This window comes from Schistocerca cancellata, chromosome 6 (assembly GCF_023864275.1).
Source record: "Schistocerca cancellata isolate TAMUIC-IGC-003103 chromosome 6, iqSchCanc2.1, whole genome shotgun sequence".
Classification (NCBI taxonomy): domain Eukaryota; kingdom Metazoa; phylum Arthropoda; class Insecta; order Orthoptera; family Acrididae; genus Schistocerca; species Schistocerca cancellata.
Window position 1 is genome coordinate 102,575,389 of NC_064631.1, and position 20,083 is coordinate 102,595,471.

At 42.8% G+C, this 20,083-nt stretch overlaps 1 protein-coding gene across 1 annotated transcript in view; it reads right to left on the minus strand.

Annotated features, from left to right (window-relative positions):
• Positions 1 to 20,083, minus strand: part of LOC126088171 (SH2 domain-containing protein 3C) — a 1,167,763-nt gene that overhangs the window by 115,903 nt on the left and 1,031,777 nt on the right. Inside the window, exon 6 of the mRNA XM_049906294.1 lies at positions 484 to 759. Within this exon, the coding sequence (XP_049762251.1) occupies positions 484 to 759 (276 nt within the window). The remainder of the gene's footprint in view (positions 1 to 483; positions 760 to 20,083) is intronic.

The window sequence follows — 20,083 nt, forward strand, 5'->3', positions numbered from 1 at the left end:
AGAAAGATATCCATATGACAAAATATCCAAAAGATATCCATATGACAAAATATCCAAAAGATATCCATATGACAAAATATCCAAAAGATATCCATAGGAGGGCGATGCAGTTAATTTTCTTCAGTTAATAACAGAAAAATTGCTTTTCTTAATAATTCAGTTGTCTGGATTTTCGATTACCCGAACAGCTTACGACAGTAATTAGCCCGGTTAATCGAGTCTCCACAGTAATTGGAAATCCACGGAGTGGGGGAGGGTGGGTGGAGGAAGAGGAAGGGCTCGATCGACAACGAAATGGATAGATGGACTCACGGAAGATCTGCTGACATTAGGCTATAAAGGAGGGGAAGCCAGAGCGTTGGATGGTGATACTTGGCGGGGAGTTGTTGAAGGGTCCAAAGTTCACAACGAACTGTAGGGCCACAGAAGAAGAAGAAGAAGAAGAAGAAGAAGAAATCCACGTAGTGGCAGTGCGGTACGCACCTTGTTGATGACGAAGTGCAGCGGCTGCCCCTTGCAGCGGCAGGAGAGCACGTAGTTGCCGGGCTGGGAGGAGCAGTCGCGCACCAGGAAGTCGCCGTCGCGCTGCACGATGTCCTCTGCGCGCTGGCGCGGGATGGCGCCGTGGTACCAGGCGTGGGAGCGCAGGTCGCGCGCGTCCAGCGACAGCTCCCACTCCAGCGCCTTGCGCAGCTCGCCCGGCACCTCGCCAGCGCCGGCGCCGGCGCCGGGCGACGACCCGGGGCTCGACACGCCCTCCTGCGGCACACGGCAGGCGGGGCCGGTGTAGATCTGGCTCTGAGCACTGTGGTACTTAGCATCTGAGGTCATCAGTCCCCTAGACTTAACCTAACTAACGCGAGGACATCACACACGTCCATGCCCGAGGCAGGATTCGAACCTGCGACCGTAGCGGTCACGCGGTTCCAGACTGAAGCGTCTAGAACCGCTCGGCCACCGGAGCCGGCAATGTAGATTTCCATTACTGTAGTAGTCGATACAAAAGTTTAGAGTAGCTCTCGATATCAGCTCACATCTGAATAATGTGGTACATGTTATCAATACGGACGGGAAAATTTGACGAAAATGATAACGCGAAATTGGCGATTTTTAACGAGATATCGCGAAATCGGTGACAATCACAAAACATTGCGAAATTTGTCATTTTCGCGTATAAAAAAAAGTTATGAATCTGAGAATGGCTGCTTTCCATTTTAATAAGTGCTAGTTATTCAATGTTGAACTTCCATTTGATTCTAATTTCCTTGGCGCTAAAGTAAATGTTCATTTCCCGCTCTCATGTTATGTCAAAACTAACCCCCGATTTGGAAAAAACAAACAACACCGAAATTGGAAAAAAAATAACACCGGAAAAAGAAAAAACATGGAAATTGGAGAAAAACTCCGAATTCAACAACAAAAATTCAGCGAGAGTGGCATAAAAAAACACCGAATTTCCTAAAAAAACACCGGACTGCGTAAAAAAACACCGGACTGCGTAAAAAAACACCGGACTGCGTAAAAAACACCGGACTGCGTAAAAAACACCGGACTGCGTAAAAAACACCGGACTGCGTAAAAAACACCGGACTGCGTAAAAAACACCGGACTGCGTAAAAAACACCGGACTGCGTAAAAAACACCGGACTGCGTGAAAGCACCGAACTGCGCGAAAAACACCGAATTGCAGCGAATTTGGCAAAAAAGGTAACATGAAACTGGCAAAAAGTAACACGGAATTTGGCCAAAAACAATCTCGAATTTGGCAAAAAGGAATAACTCCGAGTTTGGTAAAAATACCTCCGAAATCGGTAAATTAATTCCATATTTGGCGAAAAATAAAACAAGGAAGGGAATAACTAAGAAACTGACCAAAAATCAAAATTGACAAAAAAAATCAAAATTGACAAAAAAATCAAAATTGACAAAAAAAATCAAAATTGACAAAAAAATCAAAATTGACAAAAAAATCAAAATTGACAAAAAAAAATCAAAATTGACAAAAAAAATCAAAATTGACAAAAAAAATCCAAATTGACCAAAAAAATCAAAATTGACAAAAAATGAAAATTGACAAAAATCAAAATTGACAAAAATCAAAATTGACAAAAATCAAAATTGACAAAAATCAAAATTGACAAAAATCAAAATTGACAAAAATCAAAATTGACAAAAATCAAAATTGACAAAAAATCAAAATTGACAAAAAAAGCAAAAGTGACAAAAAGCAAAAGTAACAAAAAAAGCAAAAGTGACGAAAGACACTGAAATTAGAAAAATATTCCGATACTGCCAATGTCATCGAAATTGGAAAAATTACGAAAACTGGCAGAAAACAAGGCATTTGACAAAAAATTACACTTATTCGGCAAAAATGCTCACAGTATTTGGCGAGAAAGATAACACTGAATCTGGCAAAAAAAGGTAACACAGATTCTGGCAAAACATAAAATCGAGGCAGGTCATAAAAAAGAACAATTTTTTCTTTCCTCTCATTGTCATATGTAAGCAAGTGCGGCTCATAGTTAAAGGCTCTCGGTCATAGTTGGCCCAGAAGTTATATTAAAATATATGTCTCAATATATGTAAATTGAAGGGGGATGACTGCTATCAGCTGCAGGGAGACATTAAGCAGAATCAACGGCGACGAGCGAAAATGTGTACCAGACCGGGAATAGACCCAGGGATCTCCTACTTACTAGGCCTTCCGGGACATAGTGGATAACAGCATTTAAACTGTGAGGGCACACACATTTCGAAAGTTTCCCGTACTGATTTAGATAATGATAGCCAGACTTTGGAAACTGTTGATGTCGAGTAAAGCTTTTCGAGATGTAGCAGCTAGTCTAGGCCGCACTTTGAAATGCTGATTATCCTCATGCAGCAGAGGATCGGGGTATGCCTTCTACAGAGTGGGCCCCGAGAAGCTCTGTTCCTTCTGCCAAATGATTTTCGTACCTTCCCTATCGAATCCCTGCCTCTGTAGATCTTTATTATTTTTTGATGCGTCATTAATCACGTTTAATGTTTCCATAGTGCTGAAGATAGTATTTTGTCTCTTACAAATGGTTAAAATGGCTCTGAGCACTATGGGACTTAACATGTGTGGTCATCAGTCCCCTAGAACTTAGAACTACTTAAACCTAACTAACCTAAGGACATCACACACATCCATGCCCGAGGCAGGATTCGAACCTGCGACCGTAGCGGTCACGCGGTTCCAGACTGAAGCGCCTAGAACCGCACGACCACACCGGCCGTCTGTCTCTTACATTGGCAATCCTATGTGCTGTAGGAGAGACACGCGAAGTCTGTATATGTCTCGTTAGATGGTCTAGAATACCGCCACGTAAGTGGCACCAACTTGTGAGGCTTTCAAGAGTGGTTAAACGTAGAAGAAATACATAACAACAGAAATACCCGCTATTTAACAGCAATGTCGCGTAGACGGAAGGGGAGGGTATAGGTGCGAATGCAATGTGCAGTTACTACAAATTATACAAGTCTGTATAAGTCTCGTTAGAGGGTCTAGAATACCGCCACGTAAGTGGCACCAACTTGTGAGGCTTTCAAGAGTGGTTAAACGTAGAAGAAATACATAACAACAGAAATACCCGCTATTTAACAGCAATGTGGCGTAGACGGAAGGGGAGGGTATAGGTGCGAATGCGAATGCAATGTGCAGTTAGTGGAAATAAGCACGCTAAACATGTCCCGTTACCTTCAGTTGTAAAGTATTTCCTTGCTCGCTGACGGCGTTTGCGGAATAAAATGCTATCAAGTTTAGCTATGTTTATCTTCTGACGTCACATTTACACTTACCACTACTATAGCAGACTCTAATATGTAATACCCATTTGACATCCGCTGCTGGGCTAAAGCCACCTCTACATATTTTCAAACACTGCGATTTTCAGTTGCTACTGCTTATTTTCGATTATGCTCTACCTATCTGCCTTCCATTACTTTTTGTTCCCAGTCTTCTGTTATTACTTGGAAGCCTGAAAATACTTCCTTTCGCCATCTGCATCCATGTTCCTGACTACAGCCTACTTCAAATTTTTCCCAGCGCTATCATAGTTAGATCTCACATTCTCGGCTATTCCCTACTCATTTATTTGCATTGCTATGTCTCTCAGTAACTTGCAACGTGCATCCCTCCACTAACCGCTGAGTCACCCTCAGACTTTGAATGGTCTTCGCGTTAAAAGACCACGTCTCACTGTCATGAGTAAAAACTGCTACTAAGAACTATTTGTAAATGTTCAGTTTGAAAAACCATAAAAGCTAAATTTTGAAAATTATTCAATTTACCAAGAGCTCACAATGATTTTTCCAGAATGCACTTTTCACTCTGCAGCGGAATGTGCGCTGATATTGAACTTCCTGGCACAATGAGACTGTGAGGAATGATCGTGAGTCGTGCTGGGGTAGCTGAGTCGGCAGAGCTCTTGCCTGCGAAAGGCAAAGGTCCCGACTTCCAGTCTCGGTACGGCCCACAGTTTTAATTAGCCAGGAAGTTTCAGCAAGCAAGACATTTTTACTTTTCTATTTACTTCTTTTGCTATCCAATCTGTGCTAGCAGTTATCAATCGTCAACAATAATACATTTTATAAGCATCTATTTTTCTGTTTGAAAAACTGACAGAGCGAATTTCAGGGTTCCAAGACCAGTTTCCCTGAGTGACAGAATATTTTCAGACAGTATAACTCGAGGTAAAGTAAAACTTCTGGAACCTCGAAAAGGAAACACACACTAAAAAGATTTTCGTAAAACAGAACTGGTATTATTTTAGTGAAAGGTCGGCGATTAGGAATAATTATTGGAAGCACTGTTAAGAATTATCGATTCTCATGTGTAATGTTAAACACCATATCAAACACAAAAAATTGTTAGATATAAGCAGAACCAAGCACCCCACTTCTTGATCTAGTGAAAAACTGAGAAATAGCGTTAGTTTCAGTTGCATGAACATTGACTGAGCATTATAAATCATTTGCCACTTTAAAAATGGGAATATAAAAATTTTCTAGTCTGATGTTTAATTAGGCCTCATATTTTTTTCCGGGGTGCTGAATGACATCTAATCTCTTTCAGGGATAGTGGTCTCAGAAATGTTGGGAAACACTGCTTTACAACAACAAAGCGTGCTAAAAATTACACGTTTTGGAGAAATATTTAATGTTTAGTCCTGTGAACTCATAAACACCACATATGAACGCACACCAAAAACATCAAATCCGTCATACGGTATTGCACAGCCTGTGTTATTCCGAATGTATCATATTCAGACTAATACATGCACTGCAATATCGCATTTATCCGTCGACACCGGGCAAGCAACTTTCAAGTAAAATGTCTCGCCTGTACGGGCATACACGAGGTCTATTCGGTAAGTGACGAACGATCGGTCGCGAAATGGAAACCACTGTGAAAATCCGACGAGGCTTTTCACAGATGTTTTGGGCAGTGTCTCTAGTACGCCCGTCGATCGCATCAAGACCCTCTTTTCAGTTGTGAGCGAGTAAAGGTGCCTAGAACAACGATGTCTCCCGCCAAGTATGAGGGCCCGCTGAAGGCTTCGCCTTAATGAATGCAGCCCACCTGACACAACTGCCACGCACTTCCTTCTTCGTGGCAATTCTCAGCCGCACTCAGCAGGGGCAGTGAAGACGCTCCTGCAGTCTTTTCGATGGGAAGTGTTCGATCACCCACAACACAGCCCTAATTGGCTCGTCCTGAGTCTCATCTCTGTTCACATGAAACGCTGGATACTTGGATACAGGCTACGCGCTACAGACCAGCGTAGAGAATTATCGGAAAGTACAGGCGGCTGCTTTCTATGATGATGGTGTTGGAAATTTGGTATAACTCTCCGACAAATGTCTAAGTCGGAGCGGAGACTATGTAGAGAAGTCTGGAAGGTGTAGCTAAATGTGCAAAGAAAACAGTTTTGATTTTCACTGTGGTTTCCATTTCGCGACCGATCGTTCCTTACCTTCCGATCAACCCTCGTACATAATGGATGTACAAGTTCAGGTTGTAAACACACAGGTGACGATACAAGGAAAGTTGGGTCTGGCCGAGAGTCGTGCACGGATAGCCAAATGGTAAGGGGACCGCTCGTGATACGCGGGAAATCCGGGTTCGAGTCCCAGTCTGGCACACGCTTTCACGGTCATTAACTCTACAGCTGGCGGTTTTCCTTATTCCTAATTGCGAATACATTTAATGTATTAAATCTCTCAAGTTTGCAAGTCAAAACTAGAAATTAATCGTGCAGCGAAGCTAGCATACGCCGCATTCACATTCGCTCCAAAACGTGTCATATTTAGTAAGATTTATTGCGGTAAAGTATCAGGAAACGTGAAGTCAGCGGCTAAACTTGACAGCTTCAGATTTAATCTTTAAGTTAGATTTTTGTGTTACCTCGTACCTGATTATGAAAAGGAGAGAAGTCGCAGATTATAAACTTATTAGAGAGCACTACAGCTGCGGTTGGTAAATGTAACAATCTTCCCCAGTATGGAAGCACGAGTTGCATTTGCATAGAAGCAGTTACTTCATTCAGCAGGTGTTATAACTAATAAAAGCATTTCCTTTAATGTCTAGTCAACTACTCACGTATGTGTAACAAGCAATAGTGAAGGATTCTCATCACATCAGACATCCTAAAATAAAAAAGTAATTATAAACAAGAGGCAGAACTGACGAGGCAAAGAACACTTTATTTTTCTTTTATACTAGCACTTTATATCTGTTTTACACTGTCTATTGAGAACGTAATGGCCGGCCACTGTGCCCGAGCGGTTCTACCCGCTTCAGTCCGGAACCGTGGGGCTGCTACGGTCGCAGGTTCGAATCCTGCCTCGGGCATGCATGTGTGTGATGTCCTTAGGTTCGTTAGGTTTAAGTAGTTCTAAGTCTAGGGGACTGATGACCTCAGATAAGTCCCATAGTGCTTACAACCATTTGAACCATTTGAGAACGTAATGTGTAATCAGTATGCTCCAGGAAATGTCGAAATTTTATTACCAATTTTTCATATTAAACTTTACTATTTACTATTTAGTTATCAATTTCCTGATAGTAATATTTTGATAATTATACTAAAAGCATTTGATTTAAATAAATATGATAAATTTTCGATATCTGAAAAGTATGTATTGCCTACAATTGCTACGCAGTTGAAAATTATTTGTATTAATTTTGACAAACCTCAACTGAAACCTACTTTTCTGCATTTTTGATAGAACAATTTTCTTTTTCTAAAATAATTTGTTTGCAGAGTTATTGCTAGTAAAAGGTTTCGCGTTCCAGAATATTCTTTCGTAAAACTGAATAAGGTTTAAATAACCAATACTACACAGTGTAACCCTAATTTTCAGGTTTCTAAAAATAAATACTTTTGTTAAAATCAATTCGCTCATTATACAATTATTGAAATTAAAAAGCTTTTGTTTCGAGAAAGTTCGCCGGTCGGGTTGGCCGAGCGGTTCTAGGCGCTACAGTCTGGAACCGCGCGACCGCTACGGTCGCAGATTCGAATCCTGCCTCGGGCATGCATGTGTGTGATGTCCTTAGGATAGTTAGGTTTAAGTAGTTCTAAGTTCTAGGGGACTGATGACCACAGATGTTAAGTCCCATAGTGCTTAGAGCCATTTGAACCATTTTTGAGAAAGATTATAAATGTGCACGTTGCGCTCAAATTCTGGGAGTCTATGTTTAGCTTTTGACCTGTAAATATACTACACTAGTGATCTATGTTTAGCTTTCGACCTGTAAAGATACTATGCCGCTCGTATGGAGACGTTTGACATTTATCTGTAACAGCTGTGTCGTGTACGCCTGATCTGATGTTACTAAATATAGAAAAAGACTAAGAAAAGTGTTTAAATCATCACAGAACAAACATGAAGTTAGACAACTTTTAACTGTGGCATACTGTTTGGGAAGGACTAATTACAACGTATTGCCGGTGTCACTCCGACCTACTAATCTTTTCATCTGCAGAATAGGATTACGACACACCAATTGTCCAAATGTGTCATTAATTTAATTTAAAAAAACAGCATGTTTCGGGAGCACAATATCCCATTATCAAGCTCAACAAGCGTGGAAAAGACGGATCACTGTTTCGCGTTATTTCACATACTAACTTACATGTAATGCATGTCTGGCTATGTTCTCTCGTTGTATTATTACTTACCTTATATGTATTATGCCGTTAAGCATTGTCAAAAATACGCAAGCAGCAAAAAATTGTGTTCTGAAATACGCTCTACACAAAAAAAGATGCACCACGAAGGATTTATCCGCATGGGACGGAAATCAGTAGCTGTGATGTACGTGTAGAGACTAATAAATTGATACAATTTCAGTAAAATTGGGTGATTTTTTTTCAAGAGAAAGAGCTTTACAAATTGAGCAGGTCAGTAACACGATGGACCATCTGTAGCCCTTATTCAGCTGGACGTTGATGGATAGATATGTTAGACATCCTTCTGATGGATATTGTTCCCAGTTCTGTCCAAATGGCGCTTTAGATCGTCGATATCCCGAGATGGTTGGAGAGCCCTGCCCGTAATGCCCCAAACGTTCTCGGTTGGGCAGATATCCTGTGATTGTGTTGGACAGTGCGGTTCAAGCGAAAAGACAGGCAGTAGAAACTCTCACCGTTTGCGGGGCAAGTCGAATACCTGCTAGCATAAGGTCCAGAGGTGGACTAAAGCGTTATTGAATTGCTCAATTTGTGAAGCTCCTTCTTTTCAATAAATCTATCAACTTTTCTGCAATTCCAATAATTTGTTGTCTGTATACACACCTACCGGTTTCTGTTTGATTCGGGCAACTCCTTCGTTTTTCTTCATTTTTCGCCTGTCTCTTCTTAGAGTGTATTGCTTTCCAGAAGTGTACTGATACGTTATTAAGCGAGTGGTCAAAACGCTTATGCCCCTCGGTGTAGTTGCCATTTTACTTCGATAAAATGTTGACGCCGTGGTTTCCTAGTCTTTTTTGTGAGGTGCTGTTCTAATGGGTGTCTAAACCGTGTGGTGAGCTATCCGTGTTCTATAGGCCATCAGTACGCAGTGCAGAAAACTGAGCCTTTTCTCGTCAACACACAATCTCGGTAGTTGGCTAGATATGAAATCAGCGTGACTATTTGGAATTCATTTCTGAACGAATCACAGTGGCAGTGAAGGTGTGGTGAAGTTCAGCTCGAAATGAAGACAACAGAGGGGAGAGCAATGGTATGAAATGTGAAAAAAGTTGTATTTCCTTTTTTCATTTTTAATATGATTTTATTTTTACTTTTCGGGCAGCTCTCCACTCTCGTTAATGCACCTTGCAGTGTGGCCACTGTTAACTTTTCCAAAGTTCTTTTCGGCGGTGGAGGCAGAATGAGAGAGAGGGGCGGGAGAGAGGGGCGGGAGGGAGGGAGGGAGGGAGGGAGGGAGGGAGGGAGGGAGGGAGAGAGAGAGAGAGAGAGAGAGAGAGAGAGCTACGCAGGGTTGTACAAATTTGAGAAAGAAAACCAACACTGACGTAGCATGTTTGCTAATATATACATGGAGACTCCTGACGAAGAAGTTTCCACTTAATTGCCACGATATGCACTTTTCTTCAATCAAATGTGCAAATAAATCGTGTTTCAGCGCGCCCTTGGCGCGTCAGTGAACTGCAGCAGGGGAAGTGTGTATACAAATCGCTTGTTGTTCACTGAACTCGAGGAATGGAAGGGCTATTGTTGCGAAGTGGCCCAAAGGCGGTTTTTCGATGGTCTGTACTCTGTCGAAGACGTTCCAGTCGGCTCTAAAAACCATCAGTTAACAAAACAGTCAAGATCGCAACAATCATTTATTTAAAAATAACGAATGGTTTCGGCCTTTATGCTGCCCATCTTCAGGTCTAATGCACTGTAAAAATATAAAGAGTGCCAAATTAAATAGGAAAGACAGAAAGTAGCATAGTGTGGGAAAAAACAGGCCAACAGGAGGTGAAATAACGTAGCAATTACCCGTATGGCTGCAGCCGCTGGTGCACGGAACGGCTGCGTGAAGTCACGGCCGTTTGCTGCTGGTGGCTAATCTGCCACGGGTTAAATAGAGCGGAAAACGCGCGCTTTTGCCATATGACGTCAGCCTCAGCCAATAGGCAATGACTTACGTAAGCTACGTTCAAATAATGAACGAAGAAAATGATGAAAGGAACATTATAGTGTTCGTTTGACATTATGCGAAACGTAGCTTACCGTCGGCTCCAGCTGTGTGTTATTTTCTGACTTCCCTGACTCTTAACCTTTACCGTGCCTTGGACCTGAAGATGGCCAGTATAAGGGCCGAAACCGGTCGTCATTTTTAAATAAATGGTTACTTTGAGCCCGACTGATCTATTAATCGATAATTTAGAATAGATCGCAGAGGATCACCAAACCATATTAACTAAAATTATATCCTTTAAAAACTTATTGGACCTACTACTGATGCACTAACTCAAACCAACCGCTTCCAAAATTTGTAGCTGAATTATCTGGCCTGTGCCAGAACGTGCAGCTAGTAGGTGAGACGGCGGACAGATTGTCCAGAGATTCGTTGTACGCATAAAACCTATTTAGTATCAAGAACGAGAGCAAATTCAACAGTCAAGACCGCGTGTGAATATGATTCTCTCGGAACCCTCATTTCCGGAGTGCACTATCAGACAAAAGCCAAGCGCAACCTGCTGTCCACGTAGCATCAATAAGAGACCTATTATTGTTCAGAGCGACAGCATCTCGAATGGTCATTTTCAAACGAGCGATCACTCTGAAAACATTTTTGGAGGACGGGCAACAAGCATTGCCGTCAGTACAGTACGTATTGCACCACAGTATCCGGAGAATTGAGCAGCCAGTAACGTTCTGAAAACTGTAACTCATTCCATCTCAAATGGCCCGTGGTGTGTCTACGTCCATCAACCCCCGTCGCCTCGCGGGCAAGTGAACAAGAGGTTTAAGTTACAAAATGGGCGCAGGTACCAGGCGAACTACCCTACACCTTTTAAATAGCATACGATTTCGCTGCTAGAAGTGAAGTCCTCTGTAAATCATTTACATTTTCTATCCGAGCATAAAAGTACTTTTAATTTACCCAAAATACTTTCCACACTACTCCAATGGTTCAAGAACGGCATCTTCAAACCGCCAAGAGCTGCAACATCGGCAACTTAATTAACCCCATAAATTAATCATTGACACAGCGGCTACTGGCGGTTTGAAGATGCCAGTCATGAAGACTTTGTTTTCGCCTGAAAATATAATTTTATTATACTGTTCTCGGCAAAACCAGAACGTCAATAATGAGTACTCCTCCAGAGGTAGTAATCGGCAAGTTAACACCTCGTGTGCAGTGCAAGTTTTGCTAACGTGGGTTCTACTACATCTTCACTGCGCGAGCCACTTTATGGTGTTTGCCGAGGGGTACTTTTGGTACCGCTGTTGCTTCTGTATTCCATTCAGGAATGGCGCCCAGAATAACGATTACCGGTAAAGCTGCGTATGAGCTCTAATTTATTTGATTTTCACACCATCATTATTTCGCAAGAAGTATGTGGACAACAGTAATATGTTGCCCTGCTCTACCCGGAACGTTCTCTCTCCCAATTTCAACAGTTAAACCTCTCAGTGGTGCACAAAGCCTCTCTTGTAGCGTCTTGTAGAATTTGTTGAACATCTACGTAAAATTCTAGCACCGACTGAACGAAACTGCGACGAAAGGCGACGCACCTCGTTGGATCTTCTCCATCTGTTCTATTCATCCCTCTCACGCCCCTGATCAATACTCTAGAGTCGTCGGTCGAACGAGTGTTTCGTACGCCATTTCCGTTGTGGATGAATTGCATTTTCTTAAAATCCTCCTAATGAATCTCAGACTAGCATTTGCTTTTCTTATAATCTGTTTTATGTAGTTATTCCATTTAATGGTGCCATGTATGGTTACTCATAAGTATTTTAAGGTAGTTTCATTAGTTGGTTGTTTTGGGAGCAGGGAGGAAACAGAGGTTATCGGTCCCATCGGATTAGGGAAGGATGGGGAAGGATATTCGCCGTGCCCTTTCATAGGAACAATCCTGGCATTAGCCTGAATCAATTAAAGGAAATCATGGAAAACCTAAATCAGGATGGACGGATCCGAGTCTGAACCGTCGTCCTTCCGAATGAGGGTCTAGTACAAGCCAATGCGCCACTTCGTCGGTACGGCAGTTTCGGTTACAATTGATCTGACGCCAGCTGAGTAATCGAAGAGTAGTGGATCTCTTTCTTCGCCTATTATTCCGTATATGTTGGCACTGGGTAATATCGGGTGTTTTAAAAACGAATATCGAGGTTTTAAGGCTTTTTAACATTTATTACATTCAATTTCAGTTGCCAATAATACATCAGATGAAAGAACAGCTCAAACAATTCTTCTTGCACGTGTTCAATGTGAACAGCTTTCGTCACACGCCACACATCGAGTCGATAGGTGAGTTCTTCCCAAACTTTGATCAGTCTAACAACTGCTTCCATCCCGTTTCATAAGTCGGGTACGTCAGCTAGTAGCAGAGGTACATACACATGATACTTTATAAACCGTCAAAGGGAAAAATCGCACGACGTCATACCAGGTGTACGTTTAGGCCATGCGAAACGCGAAACAAGCTCTCTCATCTGGCCTCTTGCGGCCATTCCAGCGGGGAAAGGGGGGGGAGGGAGATAAACAATCGCATACTGAATTATTCCAGTCAAGTGGCGCATGGTCTTGCTGCCAAATCGAGTTCTGTGGTTCAGCTTCTTCCAATGGAGAAACAGCCACAATTCTGGCGCATCAAGATAGCAATCACCAGTTGCTTCATCAAAAAAGAAAGGCCCATAAACTTTCCACCGGAATACGGCACCAAAAAAGAAAAACCATTCAATTTAGGAGAGTTTTGTTGCAGCTGTACCGTCTCATGGGGATTTTCTGACCCCCAACTGCGCACATTGTGTGTGTTCACATTCCTACTTCGGCGAACTGTCGATTCATCAGTGGTTCATCACTGAAAAATGGTTCAAATGGCTCTGAGAACAATGCGACTTAACATCTGAGGTCATTAGTCCTCTAGAACTTTGAACTACTTAAACCTAACTAACCTAAGGACATCACACACATCCATGCCCGAGGCAGGATTCGAACCTGCGACCGTAGCGGTCTCGAGGTTCCAGAGTGAAGCGCCTAGAACTGCTCGGCCACACCGACCGGCTTCATCACTGATGACGACAAGATCAAAATAAGTTTCATCACCATGTAGTAACATTTCGTTTGCGAAGCTGGCACGAAAACCGTAGTCTGTAGCCTTTAGGGCTTGTAGCAGTTATACAAACAAAACACACTTTCATTTGCTGTGTTATTAATAACTGTAAGTTGAATGCGATAAATGCTACAAAGGCTCTAAAACCCCGATACTCATTTTGAAACACCCGGTATTTTCAGTCAGCTAATACTGACAGGAAGTGAAACTGTCTAGTTTGAGGCGGCATTGCATTATTGTTCATCTAAACGTACCACACGTGAAAGTGTGTTTCAGAAATGAAACAGTCTCTCAAAACAAGTGCACCACAATATCTTAGAAATAGACTGCATTTCGTTTGAAAAGAGGCATTGTTGTAAAAAAGTAAAATCTCTTCCTTCAGACATAATTTTCATATCAGTTGTGCATATTAGTCAATCACAAAATTATTGCACGTGGTGTTTTATCGTGATATTTCACGAGGACACGTTGAACCACTTGGCAATATTTGCGTTTCCCTTATTCACCACTGTACTTGTTTACTGTAACGTCACTACATGTTTCCGACAACGGCTATGGGAAGCTAAGTGCAACGATATCGTGGTCTGGCATCTTTGAAATAAATATTAGATACTGTGTAGCATAAGATCGTCGCCGTAACACTACTGGAAGTGCAGCTACTGATTCAACATCTTCGTTCTGCGGGATGTCTGCTTGTAGGCGTTAACGGAAGGCCTCAAAGGGCGTCGCACACCTTAAGAGACCCCCGTAAACGATCAAAAATTTTGTCAAACTTAATCTTGCCAAATATTTGACCATGCACAATGGAGTTTGACGTGTTTGTCAAGCATAGATCGTGTCTGAGAGAAATTCTGATACACAGAAAGTATGTCAAAATGCCAGACGTTGTTTGTGTTCACATTTCGCCACATATGTTTAGCGAAAAACTGTTTTATTACGAGTTATCTCACAGTATCGTGAGTTTCTTCTACTATGAGAACTACGATCAAGTATAAAAACAATAGCACTGACAATTACCATAATGGTAGAGGGTACCACATCTTTCCCAGCCATACATTACGTGTGAAGAGGTTACAAACAAAATCAATAATTTACGCATAAAGTGACATACAAGCGGAGTAGAATGAAATAAAAGAAATCGAAGCTCTCCGGTTCTTCCATGGACGACGTATGCTACATGTTCCCACGTTGCGGTATTTTAATGACGTGTGACCAAGTACAAAGGTATAAATTTTCGCATACTTGTGTCTTCCTTTTCAGTGTGAGGGTGAAGTAACGCATAAACAAGTTATTAAACGTTTCACTGTCCACCCACAGAAAGTTGTTGTATAATCAGGTTCTGAGTGAAACATTTCCATTAACAGGTTTCCAGTTGCACATTTCTCATTTTAAACCATTCCCTGGACCAGCGTCTTGTTTTCTTCCTCTTTAAACACAGTGCCAGAGGCAATGTTAGAAATGTTTTATCTGCATTTGTAGCCATTCACACTAGCGCCAAAATAGAACATATACGAAAAGTGTGTGCTTCAAAAGTAAGGTTAAATTGACAAGCTTTCTTAGCTAGTGTACGGGCTTGTTTGACACGTCCGTGGCTAGACAAGAGCGAACTTGACAGGCAAATCTGTTCTTTTAAGAGGGACTTAATAAGTCTTAAGAAGTTTCATCATCAGTTCAAAGAAAGTTAATGTAATCATCGGGTTCTGAGAGTAATATTTCCGTTAGCATATCTTCATGGGTAAATCTCTCATTTTAAGCCATTCCCTGGACCAGAGTCTTGTTTTATTCTTCTTCTTTACACATGCGAAAATTTATTCCCTTGTACTTGGTCCTGTAATAACAGGTCATTAAAATACCGGAACGTGGGAACATATAGCACACGTCGTCCGTGGAAGAGCCGGAGAACTTCGATTTCTTTTATTTCATTCTACTCCGCTTGTATGTCACTATATGCGTAAATTATTGATTTTGTTTATGCCTGGACTGCTTTGTCTGCACTTACGGCCGTGCTCACTTCGCTCAAAATACACACCAACACGAGTAGCGTCTGCTTCAAAGCGAGTTTAAACTGACAAACATTGTTTAAACGTGTACGGAATTGCTTGGCAAGTTCGTGGCTAGGTAAGAACGGTTTTGTCAAACACGTTTGATCGTTTACGGGGGCCTTAAGGATGAAGATTAAAGACGTTGTAGAGAATCGAAACTGAGTATTTGAAGATAAAGAACCAGACATAAATATATAGTTTTTGACTGACATGGCATACTCAACTTTTATCACGCAGCAACAAAATAAAAGCTGTTCAGAATGGTGACTTGTAGTCTCACCGCCAGAACTTCCCTATAAGTTCCTCTTCCGGTGATACAGCGGTACCCAGTAGTAAAAAATTCTTAGGAGTGAGATGCTTTGATTACGCTGGCCAAAGATCATAACTTCCGTATTCTAATTCTCCTTTCCCCGTTTCATCTGCGAATTGTGCGGGTATATTAAGACTGTTGGCAAACCTCAATATTAGCTGTAGCAACTCGACTTTTGTCGTTGTGGTCATTACAAAAGACGTGTGTGGAAGCATGCAATACGTCGTCCGACTGTTGTCACAAAATACTCTCTCGGAATTCGAATAAAAGAAACCTCCGCCTCATTCTCAACGCCTCCCTTGAAGCGCGTGTCACTGGACTTCGTTGAACAACTCTGTAATGCCCTAGTGCAGACCACACGATCCCGTAACGAAACGCGCCGCTCTTCGATGGATATTGTTTATCTTTCCTACTTTTCTCCCTGCTAAAGTTCCCAGTTTGACGGGCAGTATTCAAGAGTTGGTCGACCAAGTGTTTTATAACCCACTTTTTTCGTGTATGAAAAAAATTTCCTTAAGATACTCTTAATGAATCTCAGTCTGGCATCTGCTTTTCCTACAGTTTGTTTTATGTGGTTATTTCACTTTAGGCTGCCCCGGATAGTTTCTGGCAGGTAATTTACGGCAGTTGCTGTTGTCACTAATTGTGTAATCGCACAACAGTGGATTTCTTCGCGTATTTATGCCCAACATGTTACATTTACTTATACACGGTATTCAGTACATTCATAAAACTTTGAATCTCGATTTCACGGAATACTTAGCCAGTGCACCATAGTAGAGCGGACTTTATTTGTGGGCTACTATGGTCGTGCGAAATATGAGCTACAACACTAACCTGTTGGTTGCGTGCTTCCCTCGCGAGGCATGCCAGTTTATTAACAGCAGTACTGCGTTTAATTCGTTCTGATCATGCCTCAAGTCTACACGCGACGGCTATTTATTTTTTCAGGGTCAGACCGATTGCGAAATTTAAGTCACAGTGAAAATCCGATGAAGCATTGCGCAGATGTGTTGCGCACTGTCTCTAGTATGCCCACCGATCGCGTTACGTCCTACTTTTCAGTTCTGAACGCACGTTGTGGCCGTAAAGATGCCTGGAACGATAGTGTTTCCCTCTAAACTTAAATTGCGTGCTGTCGCTCCATTTCGTAACGTTGAGGGGTTCCGGCTGATTTCATGTAGCCCACATAACTGCCCGGAGTGACAGCAACGTGCGGCAATGGTGCAGGAAATTTGAAGCCGTTAAAGCAGTGAGTGGCCACGGAAGGAAGCGACTAACAATCGATGATCTTGTTCAACGAGTAGATAGGGACATTCTAGAAAATCGTCTACGAAGGGCAATTCAAAACAAGCGAAGAGGACTGTCCATCTTCATGACAATGCTCGGCCGCACACGGCAGGTCAACAAAGACGCTCCTGCAGTGATTTCGATGGGAAGTGATGGTCATCCACCATACAGCCCGTTCTTGGCTCCCTTTGATTTTCATTTGGTTGCTCACATGCAACGCCGGCTATGAAGACAGCATTGTGGCGCGTGTCCGCCGCTCGTGGTCTCGCGGTAGCGTTCTCGCTTCCCGAGCACGGGGTCCCGGGTTCGATTCCCGGCGGGGTCAGGGATTTTCACCTGCCTCGAGATGACTGGGTGTTTGTGTTGTCCTCATCATTTCATCATCATCCAGGAAAGTGGCGAAATTGGACTAATCAAAGGTTGAGAAATTGCACGGGCGCTGATAACCACGCAGTTGAGCGCCCCACAAACCAAACATCATCATCAACATCTCAGCATTGTGGCGCAGACAACGACCTGCAGAACAGCGCATAGAAGCAGCTGGAAGGTGTAGCTAAATGTTGAAAATAAAACTTTTATTTTCACTGTGGTTTCCCTTCCGACATCGATCGGCTCTTGGAAAAAAACAGATTTCGGATGCCGCCATACAGTGTACGATGGAGAGTACACAGTATCGTATTCCCTCCTTTCACAGGGACGTGCAATCGGAATTTGTGCTCGGCACTGAAGGTCATAACTAACGAGCCCAACCATTATGACCACCTACATTAAGGGGACACATGGGATCCGCAACCGTGTCCACTTACTCCGCCTGTTGATTCATCTTTGGAACTCAAAACAGCAGCGATTCCGTGTGGTATAAATTCGAAGTGTCCTTGCTAGTTTTCCAGGGGCGTAAGTCACCAAATAACCAGTAAATTATGAGTCGGTGGTTTGCGGGAACGGATCTGGCGCCCGCTAGCGTCTCAGATGTGTTCCGTCGGCTTAAATCTGGCGATTCTCTTCTGTGACGGAGAGTTATCCTGTTGGAAGGCGCCACTGCCGTCGGGAGGGACATCAAGGGGACGCATGCGATCCGCAACCACGTCGACTTATTGCGCAGGCGCAGCGGAGCCTACCACATGTCCCATTGTCTACAGCGGAAAGGAGGAGGCACTTCCATGGGAGCTGGCCGCGGTGGTCTCGCGGTTCTACGCGCTACGGTCTGGAGCCGCGCCACCGCTACGGTCGCAGGTTCGAATCCTGCCTCGGGCATGGATGTGTGTGATGTCCTTAGGTTAGTTAGGTTTAAGTAGTTCTAAGTTCTAGGGGACTGATGACCTCAGATGTTAAGTCCTATAGTGCTCAGAGCCATTTGAACTTTCATGGGATATTTAAGCATATTCGATGTAATGTGTGTCAGTTTTACTGTCATAGATGCATGGTACAAAGTAGAAACTATGCGTGTAAGGGATGAACTATAAGTAAGACGTTGTTTATCAATTTTTTTCACAAATTGTAACCCCCACTCCCCCCAACGCAATGTATCACGTGAGTTAGTTAGTTAGTTGGTTGCGTGTTCCACTGATCAATCGCACGGTACGGTAGCCGTTATGATGTGGAACGTGCCAAGTGCACAATAAATGCACATGTGAAACAAGATTTTATATATATTACAATACAGAGTTAAGGATTAATATGTCTATTATTTACCCCATTCCCCTAAATGGCACAAAATGCATATACTATATTTATAGATTTATTTATTCCTATTCAAGAATTCATCTATGTTATAGAAGGATTTGTCAAGGAGATATGATTTCAGTTTATTTTTGAAGCTGTTACTGCTGTCTGTCAGACATTTTATTTCATCTGGTAATTCGTCGAAGGCCGGCCGATGTGGCCTTGCGGTTCTAGGCGCTTCAGTCCAGGCGCTTCAGTCCAGACTGAAGCGCCTAGAACCGCGTGACCACTACGGTCACAGGTTCGAATCCTGCCACGGGCATGGATGTGTGTGATGTCCTTAGGTTCGTTAGGTTTAAGTAGTTCTAAGTTCTAGGGGACTGATAACCTTAAAAGTTAAGTCCCATAGTGCTCAGAGCCATTTACTGAAGGAACTGTACTTTTTGCAGTAGAAAATTGGATGTACTGTGTTTTTTCAAAGTTTAGAGCAAGCCCATTTGCAGAAAACCAATTAATGAGTTTTCGAAAGACCTTATTTGTATCATTTTCAATTGGAATTTCTCTTACCGGACTAATAATGATGCTTGTATCATCAGCAAACAGTGTCAGTTCAGCTTCCTGGTTCAACTGGGTCTGAGCACTATGGGACTTAACATCTGAGGTCATCAGTCCCCTAGAACTTAGAACTACTTAAACCTAACTAACCTAAGGACATCACACACATCCATGTCCGAGGCAGGATTCGAACCTGCGACCGTAGCGGTCGCGCGGTTCCGGACTGAAGAACCGCTCGACCAAACGGCCGGCTCAGCAGATAGGAAGGGAGGTCGTTTACATACATCAAGAACAGAAGGAGACCTATGACTGAACCCTGTACTCCGTCTTCAGGCCACGAGTGGCCAACCGGGACCGTCCGATCGCCGTGTCATCCTCGGTGGAGGATGCGGATAGGAGGAGCGTGGGGTCAGCACACGACTCTCCCGGTCGTAAGATGGTATTCTTGACCGAAGCCACTACTATTCGGTAGAGTAGCTCCTCAATTGGCATCACTAGGCTGAGTGCACCCCGAAAAATGGCAAGAGCGCATGGCGGCCTGGATGGTCACCCATCCAAGTGCCGACCACGCCCAGCAGCGCTTAACTTCGGTGATCTCACGGGGACCGGTGTATCCACTGCGCCAAGGCCGTATGATTGAACCATGTGGATCACCTTATGTAATTTCACTCCAGTTAGTGATAATGCTAGTGTTGGAAAAAAATGTAATCATTGATAACTTCGCTAATCAAAATTACAGTCTTATAAAGTAGTCATATCAGTAAGAATTTTGTGAAAATTCAGTTTCGTAAATGAAATACTGTTTTTTACCCATCAGAAAATTACATTTTACCCCCCACGCTAGGGAGTAATCACACCAGGGTGGGAACCACTAACATAGTACAGTGCTAGTTCAGGCACAGAAATTTCGGCGCA